Genomic DNA, 12,480 nt, shown 5'->3' with positions numbered 1-12,480 from the left:
AAAAAAAAAAATTCATCTCTATACCTGACACACAAAATACTGTGACTTATATATAATGTGGCATGTTGTAAATGCAACCAGTAATCAGAAGACAGTGTGACATGTGCTGCACACCAGGGCAATTTCAGAATCCCAAATCAGATCTGTAGTTAACACCAAGCTATGGTAAACCAAGTGACAACTATATACATGTATGGAAATCACACAACCCGAAAAACATATTAATGCACAGGTATTTCTGACTCACTATCAAACACGATGTAAACTTCCCTGTAGTAGTTAATAGATTAACAGACACAAAAAACCCAGAGGTACACCAACGAAAACACAGTGCAATGCTAGTACTGTACCAACTAGCAAGAACTAGCTAACCAGCTAAAAAGTCGCAATTAACTTCTAAATTATCGAAACCCAGCTACATCGATAAGTACATAAATTACCACGAAACACACATGTATTAGTTTAATAAAGTTTAAGCAGAAATTATCAAAATAAATCCGGCTTTCTTTGCCGGAGCTCGAACGTCGGACATCTTAGTCAAAGGGCGTGAACTTCGGCCGGTTGAGTTGGGACCGCGAACGAACCGATTCTTTTGAACGGCTCATAAACATGAACGATGGGAGCCGAGTCGCGGCTGGGGGGGGAACCGTTCTTTCTGTCGTTCTTTTTTTCCTATGTGTGTTTCACACAGATGCACAAAAATTAGCTCCTCGGCGAGACAGAACAGTTATAGGGGGAGGGGCGCACCCAGCGCTGGGGTGCTACTGCCTAACAGCATGATGATAGGTGTGCACGCATCCTTCACGTGAGTACTCCAGTGGGAAAAAACCCTGCGTGCCTCTGTCATTCGGTAGGAGCGGAGCCATGACTTGTGCACGCTGCCGTGATAACAATGTTCTTGTGTGGAAGTGTTTGTAGCAGTGGAGATTTCTTTAAGACTGCAAGGGAAGCTCAGCTTCCCCTATAATGTCACAAAATTAATGGTCAAATTATGTACTAACATAATTTGTATTATGTGTGTGTGTATTAACATTTTATTGACTAAAAATGCGTTAGAAAACGTTCATCTCAAAGACGAGTTCGTTCAGAATCAGTTAGATATAGCAGGTCGGCTGACTTGATTTTCTTCTCATACATTCCCGTAGCGTCACAGTGCATTAACCCGTTGAAGCCCAGCGTCCATTGACTTCAATGCGGCTGCTTTGAACGTTTTTTTCCAGTGCTTTGAAACTAGACGGTCATTGGATAAATGTTGCGATTATGTCCCCCCCAAGGACGCTCAGCGTCTCTGGGGGTGAATGAGGAGAAAATGAGGAGTGGGCTGGCCTGGACTCCGAGCTTCTGCGTGATGATTGGAGGGTCTGTCGAAAGATTGCATCTCCTTTTGACTGACAGCGATTTTGTACTATAAGGAATCGCTGAAGCTATTCGCGCTCAGTCCCATCGCGGATTTCTCAAGTTCAGTCGAAATAAAAACTGCTGCAACCTATTTCTTTATATTTGCTTGGCGAAATTGCTTGATTTTCATCATACATTTCACACAATTATACACCACATTCCTTGTTTCACTTTTACAGAGTTTAATATTTTTTTTAGATCATTCATTCATTCATTCATATAGTAGGCTTAGGCTAGGCTAGCGTCATGGGTGAAACTGCACACGATGGCAGACAGTGCTAATATTGTCGACCTGATTTTGGCGAAGCCATTTGAAAGTGTTCCTTACGAGGAAAAACTTAGAATTAAACAGCAGGGCAGATCAACACCTAAGATTGATTTACTGCAAAAGATAGGGAAAAATAACAGGTCTTTTCAGCTCTCCTGGTATGACAAAGTTAGCAGGCTGACTGGAAGTGCTGTGACAAATAAAATGTCTTTTGAACGGCTCTTTGAAAGGAACGGATCGCCAAGATCCGGATCCCCTCAAAGAGCCATAAATCCCATCACTATCGGCCGGTTTGTGGCAAAGTAACCATGACAACCACCTGCCGCTGGCGCCACAGAACGTCGTTGGCCGCAGTCAGACTCTCGCGTGTTTATGTCTGACTGACGTGCGCCGCCATAATGAGATTTAGCAGTACTAACGTTAAAAAAGCTCTTACCAACCTCATTTCACTGTATCCTATGCACGGCAATTTATCTAGCTTTCTTAGAATGGCCAATAAATTTTTGTGCTCGTGCTCTGAGTCCATGAATTATGTCCTGCATATAAATGTATTGTAGTGACTGTGGGGGGCGGGGCTGCCTCCTCATGGGATGCTTCCACGCTGGCCGCACAGAGCATTATGGGAGTTTATGGTTTGGGAGCGGGTTAGCGCTATATTGTTCTGGTATCGTGCTATGTTGTGCTGGGGTTAAGGGCACGGGTTCATTGTGTGGTTATTGTGATGGGTGCTGGCACCTTTGAGGCTGCCTGCCGAGGAAGCCGCGCCCCACCGTCCTCGTGAAGCGGAGCCTGGTTAATGACGGTGGGCGCGGCTCATGCGGCAAACGGAAGGCGGACACATGAGGTGAATCAGGTGAATTTCATATCAATAGTGGCCCATTGCTCCTACTGTAGCCTCACACCTCCGAGGTCGTGGGTCCAATCTGCACCCCTGCTGTAATAAACAGTGAAATTATTACAGTAACACTACTGTAAGTCAGTAAAATAGTACAATACTGTAGAAAATATGGCAATATTTATGAGAACCTTGCCGATAAAATGCTGCAATGCACTGTAATTCAGTACGTAAACTGCAAATAAATAAACTGTAGAATTTGCTCAAATTAAATGATGTAGCGATTTGCACTCGCTTTTTTGGGTTGAATTTAAACCCTTCTTAAGTAAAGTATATGCCTATTCTAGGAAATATTTTAAATAAATCAAGTTAAAGTCTGGGGCGGCATGGTGATGCAGTGGCTGGCACTTTTGCCTCACACCTCTGGGACCCGGGTTCAAGTCTCCGCCTGGGTTACATGTGTGTGGAGTTTGCATGTTCTCCCCATGTCGTCGTGGGGTTTCCTCCGGGTACTCCGGTTTCCCCCCACAGTCCATAAACATGCTGAGGCTAATTAGAGTTGCTAAATTGCCCATAGGAGTGCATGTTTGAGTGAATGGTGTTTGTGTGTGCCCTGCGATGGGCTGGCCCCCCATCCTGGGTTGCTCCCTGCCTCGTGCCCATTGCTTCTGGGATAGGCTCCGGACACCCTGTGACCCAGTAGGACGAGCGGTTTGGAAAATGGATGGATGGATGGATGGATTTGGGCTTACCTCTTCGAACACTAAACTTAACCTCAAATTTGACCATGTTATGATCGCTACTGTCAAGTGGTTCTAAAACGTCTATTTTACCAATCCTGTCCTGGTTATTAGAGAGAACAAGATCAAGAACGGCATCTCCCCTGGTAGAGGTGTTAACAAACTGAGTAAAAAAACAATCCTGTACTAATTCCACCATCTCCAGTTCATTTTCTGAAGAGCCAGTGACAATGTCCCACTGCATTCCTGGTAGATTAAAATCACCCATAACTACCACATCATTTTTATTGCTCATAGTCCTAATATCACTGTATAACAATCTGCTTTCCTCAGCAGCTATATTAGGTGTTCTGTAACAAACACTGACAATTAGGCTATTTGAGTTTTTAGCATCTAATTTTACCCATATTGCTTCCGTAGTTTTATTTATATCAGTAAGTTCCCTTGCCTGCAAGTTTTCCTTTACATATACTGCAACACCACCTCCCTTTTTTCCTATACGATCCTTACGGAACAACGTGTAACCATCCATATTATATTCTTGTCCATCCTTTTCACTCAACCACGTTTCAGTTATTCCTATAATATCATAAGAGTCCAATGAGATAAAAGCCTCTAAATCATGAATTTTATTCCTAATACTCCTGGATACAGACAACAAAGGGTAGGCCTATTACGGTGCCCACTTATAATATGATTATTTGGGGCTTTCCGTTTCCCCCCACTGACATAGTTAACTAACCTCCCTAGTCCCTAGTTTAAACATTCCTCAACTACTCTACACATACGCCTCCCCAATACACTGGTTCCCCTCTGGTTCAGGTGCAACCCATCCGGCTTGAACAGGTCCCACCTGTTCCAGAAGGTCCTCCAATGCCCCATAAACCTAAACCCCTCTTTCCTACACCATCCTTTTAGCCACGCATTTAATCTCCTTATCTCAGCTAACTTAGCCTGACTTGCACGTGGCACGGGGAGTATTTCAGAGAATACCACTATGGACGTTCTGCTTCTAAGCTTATTGGCGACTTCTATAAATTTGTTATAACGTTGTATGTTATGTGGGGGTAAGAAATCATTGTCAACCTCAAAAAATTCAACATCTGAAAGGGCAGCACTGCGCAGTGAAATTAGTGGAGAAAATACCAGGCGAAGTGATTGATGAGCCCAATGCCAGTACATGTCCCACTCCTGCCAAGCAGCAGGCTGGATTTCTCCTGTCAAACACCAACTATAAGTGGAGAAGACAAACTTGTGGCTGGGTATATTGTGGACAGAATGCTACCTATTTCCACTGTGGATTCTCCTTCCTTTTGTCATATAATTGAGAAATTACCTATTCTACACAACGTTTGCCTACCTGAAAAACAGAAAAACATTTGCTGCCTACCTGGATAGAGTATATGCAACGATGGAAGCTAATTCAAAATCAAAATACTAGTTTGAGTAGATCACAACAATGCTTATTATACTGTATATTGTTCATCCCATAAAAGGCAGATTATTGGACTGTAGTAAATAGCCTGCACTGTAGCCTAAATAGTAAAATAACAAAAGAAACATGTCTAATTATACAGCTACAATACATTTTTGTTCTCTTCAGGCTATCCAGACTCATTTTGCATATGCGCACTTCTTGCTGCTGTCAGTTGTCCAAAATTCAAACTTCGATGGTTAAGGGATGAGGGTAGGAAACAGGAAGTGAAGGAGCTTCTGATAGCAGAGTGTGACACAGTTGCTCCTGTAGCAGAAGAAACTGCCAATGGGCACACAAAGTCAGCCATACCTGGTGATGGGATGGACTTTTTTGGTTTTGAACCTGAGTGTGAGGAGAGCTACTCTGCAGAAAAAGAAATTATGGACTATTTGAGGTCCGGGGGGTTATGAACAAGAGTCTCTGAACCAATTCTCAAACATCAAGACTATTTTCTTGAAGTACAACACTCCTGCTTCACAGCTATAGGGTTCCTGCTCGTGGTGATGAGTATGTGCTTCCTCATTATGGACTGGGTGTCTGCAGGAATCCAAAGCGCTGCTGGACATTAACTCAAAGGCAGGACAGCACGTTCCACACCCCACCGCAACGCTAGTCTCAGTTCCAGTACAGAAGCCACTCTTGTTCATGTTTTAATTCAGCCCTGTAATCGTGTCCATATTTTTGTGTTCATCAAATTGTTTTCACAAAAATAAAGTGTGCCTTTTAATAAGGTTGTGCCCTTTTCTAAATGACCAGGCCAGACGGCAAAAGCTGAAAAAAGCATTTTACTATTTTCCAGTCATAGTTTAAAAATAAAAGTTTCAAAGAACAAAAACGGAGGTTAGTATAGGCTGGGAGAAGACGCCCAAGTGGCTGCCTAGCGCCCCCTGGCGTGCTGACCTCAAATCATTCAAAAAGGGGCAGAGAGTGAAGAGCAGGTCGAAGATTAAGATGCTGAGGGTACCGGGTAGTTTTGGGTTCAGATCTTATCTGTTTCTAAGGAAATAAGGCTAATCGTTTATGAATCTAATCATTTACGAATGACTATTACCTGCTCTGCTACAGTTTGATGAAGTCTGCGGCGTCGGATGGGGGGGACTGAATTTTCCCTGGCTGGGGGTGAGGATTGCATTGTATATCATAACATTGCTCGGCACGAATGCAATAATCACATCATGAAAGGATGCGACATAGGAGAGATTTCAAGTTAATATATTTTTCATCAGTTAAAATAAGAGCAACAGTGGTTATGGTACAGTTTCACAACTTAACTACTTAAAAGATAATCCACAGGATAAAATGATGCTCATACAATGCAACATTCAACATGGGGTAGTAAAGTGATATGTGGCAGAGTGAAGTATGATGTGGAGCAGTGGTGAGAATGCAGAGAACGCTGCAGCAGTATTAACAAATGAATAAGATGCTCATTTTTATCAGACTGCATGTTGTTCTTTAATGTTTTGTCCAAAATGTTCCTACAGTTGCACTGCACCATTTCAAAATGTGCAAACTATTGCAGGGTATCTTTTCTTTATATTCTACATTTATGCATCCGAAAATCTTTCTATAAATGTTTGTGCAAATGTTTCATGGCTATTTTGCTCACATACAGTCTTAATAAATGAGGCCCCTAGTTCCTGGTTCCAGGTTCCTGGACGGTCTCAACGTAACGTTACCTGTTCAAAGCAAAACCACACCTGCTAAAATGGGTATTTATGATTTCTCCACAGGATACAAAACATATCCATTTGTCATACAAAACTGCAACAAATTAAGTTCTGTTAGTACTTGGCCCTTAAGCCCCAGTTCTTTGGCTGCTACAACAGCTAGCTACCCTTCACAACCAGCTTGCTCTGACCTACAGTGGTGGAGGTGTAAAGCAATTCAACCACAGGGATCAATAACACATCAATTATTAATATTTACTTAGTGTTCATTATTATTGAATGGTACTTAATTTCTTATAAAGTTCAATTATGAAATAAAACTGCAAAAGTGTTAAAAACTCAATTTTACTATATATATACCAAAGTACCCAGTGGAAACCCCACGACGACATGGGGAGAACATGCAAACTCCATACACGTGACCCAGGCAGAGACTCGAACCCGGGTCATAGAAGTGCGAGGCAACAGTGCTAACCACTGCACACACACACACACAATTACCAAAGTATTGGGAGAACCCTCCAAATCATTGAATTCAGGTGTTCCAATCACTTCCATATCCACAGGTGTATAAAATCATGCACCTAGACATGCAGACTGCTTCTACAAACATTTGCGAAAGAATGGGTTATTCTCAGTAGGTCAGTGAATTCAAGCGTGGTACTGCGATAGGATGCCACCTGTGCAATAAGTCCATCTGTGAAATTTCCTAGCTACTAAATATTCCACACTCAACTGTTAGTGGTATTTTACCAAAGTGGAAAAATTGGGAACAACAGCAACTCAGCCATGAAGTGGTAGGCCACATAAAATGACATCACAGTGCGGGCCTGTTTGAGGAGCTGTCTGTATGCTGGGTAGAGGAATGGAGACTGTCCAAAGTGGAGACCAGGTACAACCTTGTACGCCTCCTTCACATTGCTATACATGTGTGTTTTTTTCCCATGTAGGAAATGTAAGGTGTTGTTGGTATGCTGGTATCACAGTCCCTAAGTTGCAATGATTAAAATCACCAGTTACTGTAAACACTCTATCATTATGTTTGATTTCTTGTGCGCTTATAGCCTCATTCAATGTGTCCAATGCTGCCGTGCAGTTTGCATGTGGAGGAATGTAAACAGGCAGAATGAAAGCAGCGGTGAACTTCCTTGGCCAATAAAAGTGTCTGCATTTCAGCATTCAGTGCTCCACATCACTTGAACAGTGTTTACATCACTTGAACAGTGACAGTCTGAGTACCACTGGTTGTTGATGTAAATGCAGATTCCCCCCACTACTGAGTTTGCCAGATACTACTGTGCAGTCCCCACGATGAATGGACTGCAGCTGGACAGCTGATTCTACAATATTGTCCTACAGTTATGTTTCAGTGAAAATCAGCGCACAGCAGTTCTTAATTCTTAATCCTAGTTCCAAGTTCATCCATATTATTTTCGAGAGATCGAATATTATCAAGCAGAAGGTTAGGGAGAGCTGGTCTGATACATACCTCTAGTCTTAGTTTAACATGTAGCCCTACCTCTCGGCTCTGCTGCAAGTGGGCTCTGCCTGCAAGATTTCTGACAGAGGGGATAATCCAAATTTGGCAGATTAAGAATAATATTGTGAAGTTGTATACCAATCTCTACCTCAGTGTCCTCTCTAAGATGCCAAATAGTCTATCTGCTGGGGAAACCTCTGAATGCTTAGGTTCACCCATCCCTACTGCAGGCACAAGCAGACTGATGGGATGTGCCAGAGATGTGGTCAGAGCATGGCTGCATAGTAATGATACCATCACTGCTACTGGAGATGTGGATGCAGTCCTTAGTGTCCTGAAGCAGCATTCTTATTTGACTGTGCATTCTGGGATGCCTCCAGCAGATTTTTGTTCAACCAAGTCAGACGCTAGGGAGGATCCTCTGGACTATTGGATTAGGCTGAATGAGGCAGCAGATGATGCCAAGGGGTTTATTACATGAGAGGTTAGGGCACTGCCATGTCTATTAGAAATTGCTCTGTAGGAATATCTTATTAATACTTTTACATTTATCTGATGCTTTGATCCAAAGCAGCTTACAGTAGATGAGTATTTATGTCTGCTCCCTGGGACTCAAAGCCCTTTAGTGCCCCGGTGTCTCAGCATATGGTCGCTGCTGATCCTGGTGGGAGGGGACTTGTCATTGGTGATGTAACCACTACTGTCTAGCTCCTCTACCATTTGCTTCCCATTGTAATTTCTCAAGTCAAGGTGCACCCTGGGGTGGCATGGTGGTGCAGTGGTTAGCACTTTTGCCTCACACCTCTGGGACCTGGGTTCAAGTCTCCGCCTGGGTTACATGTGTGCAGAGTTTGCATGTTCTTCCCATGTCGTCGTGGGGTTTCCTCCGGGTACTCTGGTTTCCCGCCACAGTCCAAAAACATGCTGAGGCTAATTGGACTTGCTAAATTGCCCGTAGGTGTGCGTGTATGAGTGACTGGTGTGTGAGTGTGCCCTGCGATGGGCTGGCCCCCCATCCTGGGTTGTTCCCTGCCTCGTGCCCATTGCTTCCGGGATAGGCTCCGGACCCCCCGCGACCCAGTTGGATAAGCGGTTTGGAAAATGGATGGATGATTTGCTAAATCATATTACATTCTTGTGTAATGTGACTGAATTTCTTTGAATAGGAACAATTAAATCCTTCCTCCTGTCATTACAATTCAATGAAACATCCTGCGGGCTGTGGCCAATTCCTGCAGCAGTTTTTCAATGCCATGAGGCACAATTCATCAATGGCAAATTTGGCACAACCCTAGACCGCTGTTCTATGTTAATGTTATCTCAAATGTTCGCTTCACCCTTTAGTTAAACAAAACACCAGTTCCACAGCTGATCACATATATTTTACATATTGTATTAAAACCATATATTTTTAAAAAATTATATTAAAATATAGATTTTATTTTGATATATAATATGATACAGGGGCCTATAGTAGAGGTGGAAGATCTCATACTATGGTGCCATGACAACTATCTCTCCTTGAATGTCACTAAGACAAAACAAAGCATTATTGATTTTAGGAAGAACACAGCAAATCATATGCCGATATCCTTCAATGAGATCTCATGAGATTGTTGATAATCTTAGATACCTCTGTATTCACATTGCAGATACACTTACAGTCACTTAATATTAAATGCATTCTTAGGAAAGCTCAGCAGCGACTGTACTTTCTAAGGCGCCGCAAGAGTTTTGGCATGGGCACCAAAGCCCTTGTGAACTTCTGCACTGCACAATAGAAAGTATTCTTACGGGCTGTATTACACTACGGTTTGGCAGCCTAACTGTACAAGACTACACGATGCAACAGAAGACTGTGAAAAGCAGCCAGAATTACTGGAACAGAATTATTGTAGGGCTCACTGTATGAGACCACATTTAGAAATGTTTTATTGCATGGGTTTTATTGTCACTACAGTACCGTATTTATTCTACGTATTTTTGCAATTACTGATGCATTGCTTGTGTAATGTGAGACGTTTTAAAATTGTAGAGGTTGTCTATTTCATTTATTTCTATTTATTTATAGTTATGTACATCTTGTATGTAAGGTAGGGAAAGAACAAGAGCAGAAGTATCTCATTGTGTATTTTTAATAAATCTTACAATAAACTTTAACTTCAACTTGAAGATAGTCTTCTACAGGGATGACCGTCCAGCCCTCCTCAAGGTCTGCCGTCATCTGTCCATCTCCAAAGGAGCTTGTGCGCTCTCCACAGTGCTCCATAGATGGGTGCGTGTAGACCGGGGAGGCCATATGTGAGTGAGAGACAGCAGACGTCAACTTGAAGTTAATCATGTAATGGGTCAACTGTCCAGTCCTCCTTATGGTCTGCTGCCGTCTGTCCATCTCCAAAGGAGCTTGGGCGCTCTCCACAGTGCTCCTTAGATGGAGGTCACCTGCCGGTGCGAGACAGGTGTTTAGTCATCATGTAAAAATCTGTTAGCAGATCAGTTGTGACAGTATTATTGACTGGGATAGTTAAGGGGATACTTGTGCATATATATACTCCCATTAACAACATGATGTAATTTGGACTGATGGGGGTGGAGCCCAGGTCTGTTGTGATGTGTAGCCATGATAAAAGTAGAATAGATCAAACCCATATTTTCAGTTCAGTGTTTGGGCTACCCCCCGCGACCCAGTAGGATAAGCGGTTTAGAAAATGGATGGATGGATGGATGGATGGATGGATCTTTGGGCTACCATAGTGTCTGTGTGTGTGTGTGTGTTAGGTGCTGAATGAGAAGCTACACTCACTGCTCCCTCCTCCGGGATGGTGATGGTGATGGACTGGTTGCTGCCGAAGGGGGTACTGGGCCCTTGTTCAACGTCAGTGTTCCTGGCTGAAGGGGAGGGTGGCAGGAAACAGTGAGGGCTACGTGTGGGCATCATGATACTTGTGCCGCTACAAACTGAATCTGAATTTTTTTTATGTCAATTTCAACTTATTGAGATGCACAATCCGGGTCCTTGAGGAAAAATGATCGACCACAGGTTCACAATGCAACTCATTTCCACGTTCATGACAGTTCTGCAGGTTGGGGTGAAGTGGAAGTGTGTGGCGGGATATTTATGGCAAGAGACAATGCAGGATCATATGCGTAATAAAAATTAAGCAGTACCGGCACTGCTATATTTGAATCTTTATCGTACTGTACCACCACTTCTCACAAGTTGCCAGTACTCTGCTACTCAGAGACAAGCGTCACGCGAGAGTGGCGGGGCACCGCGCGCAGTACCGACAGTGTTGTTGAGGTGCTTCTGTTGTTCCCAACACCCACTCCGCACCCCCGCCGTAGTACTCACGGTCAATACAGTAGCAACACTTTAACTTCTCCACTTCGAGCACTGTTTATACAGATCACCATATTAAACGCCAGTTCAACTGATGCTCCCGGTTATTAGCATTTGCAAACTGAATTCAGAATCAACTCATAAATTCCAATTCAAACTAATTAATTCAACTATTACATTCAGATTCAGTTTCTAGTGGCACAAATATCAACCCATAGCTACGCTCTCTCTCCAACACGCATATCGTAAGTCAAAGTGGTTAAAATAAAGTACTCTACCTGAACTGCTCTGACTGGACCAGGAGCCCTGCATGTGCCCAAATGGCCAGGAGGACAGGGAGATTTCCTCACTGGAGCCAGTGGTGGTGACGTTGGCTGGGGTCTGTGGGCAGGGCTCTGAGGCTAGGCGCAGCCAGGTGTGGGCCTCTGGGATGGCATGCAGCAGTAGGAGGAGCCAGGCCTGCACCACCAGCACCAACGCATGCTCAAGGTCATCCCAAGTGGAGGGAAGACCAAGAGCTGCGTTGGCACGTGTGTGGAAGCAGAGCCTGGCACCCCACAGCAGGGCAGAGGCCACCCAAGTAGCAAGCAGCCATGCCACCCTGCATTTTGAGGGCTGCCTCTGGAACCAGCCGCATGCCACCCCAGAGAGCGCCGCACTGAGGAGGACCAGCACATAAATGAAAGCCATGGTGAGGTCCTGTGGCCGGGACCGACAGGCTAGCTGGCCCTGATTCATGGTGATCGCAACTACCCATAGGGTAGTTGCGATACCTTGTGCCCCGGCCAGCAAGGCAATGAACCCCACCATGGCTCCAATGATGCGGCTATATGTTGTTTGTGCCAGCCGGTGTAGCCGCATGCCCTGGGCCAGCAGGCATGCAAGGCATGGCACAAACAACATAGCCAAGATTGCATATCTATATATGCAGGCATGCTGGCCCTCCTCAGTGAGATACACCGCGCTGAGGCCGCATAGCCCAATGATGCTGGCTAGCAGCAACAGCAGCGGTGTTACCTCGCTACGCCTTTTTGCCTCGATGTTCCGCATTAAGCGGCACAGCAGCACCAGGGCCAGGATGAGGGAGGCCAGGGCTGCCCCGCCCAGTCCCACTGGCACCACCACACCCCATACAGTGCCCAAGTCGCAAAGTGGGGTGAAGGGCCACTTGAAGGATGTGCACCTTTGAAAAGAAGCTTCATCCTCGGAGAAGCTGTTGTCAACAAGAGACATCATGATGAGGAGGCTCGCCAAGAAGGATGAGAATGCCAT

General features: G+C 44.3%; 1 protein-coding gene across 1 annotated transcript; it reads right to left on the bottom strand.

Annotated features, from left to right (window-relative positions):
• Positions 1-10,004: 10,004 nt before the first annotated feature.
• Positions 10,005-12,480, bottom strand: LOC125721581 (G-protein coupled receptor family C group 5 member B-like). Its single transcript, XM_048997538.1, has 3 exons — positions 11,487-12,480; positions 10,672-10,757; positions 10,005-10,310 (listed from the first exon to the last, which is right to left on the bottom strand). Exons 1-3 carry the CDS (start codon positions 12,478-12,480, stop codon positions 10,296-10,298), a joined length of 1,095 nt encoding a protein of 364 aa, XP_048853495.1. The 3' UTR covers positions 10,005-10,295.

The sequence above is a fragment of the Brienomyrus brachyistius genome, unplaced genomic scaffold (assembly GCF_023856365.1).
Source record: "Brienomyrus brachyistius isolate T26 unplaced genomic scaffold, BBRACH_0.4 scaffold34, whole genome shotgun sequence".
Classification (NCBI taxonomy): domain Eukaryota; kingdom Metazoa; phylum Chordata; class Actinopteri; order Osteoglossiformes; family Mormyridae; genus Brienomyrus; species Brienomyrus brachyistius.
The sequence above is the reverse complement of the archived record's forward strand: the minus strand, read 5'-3'. Positions and strand labels throughout refer to the sequence as shown.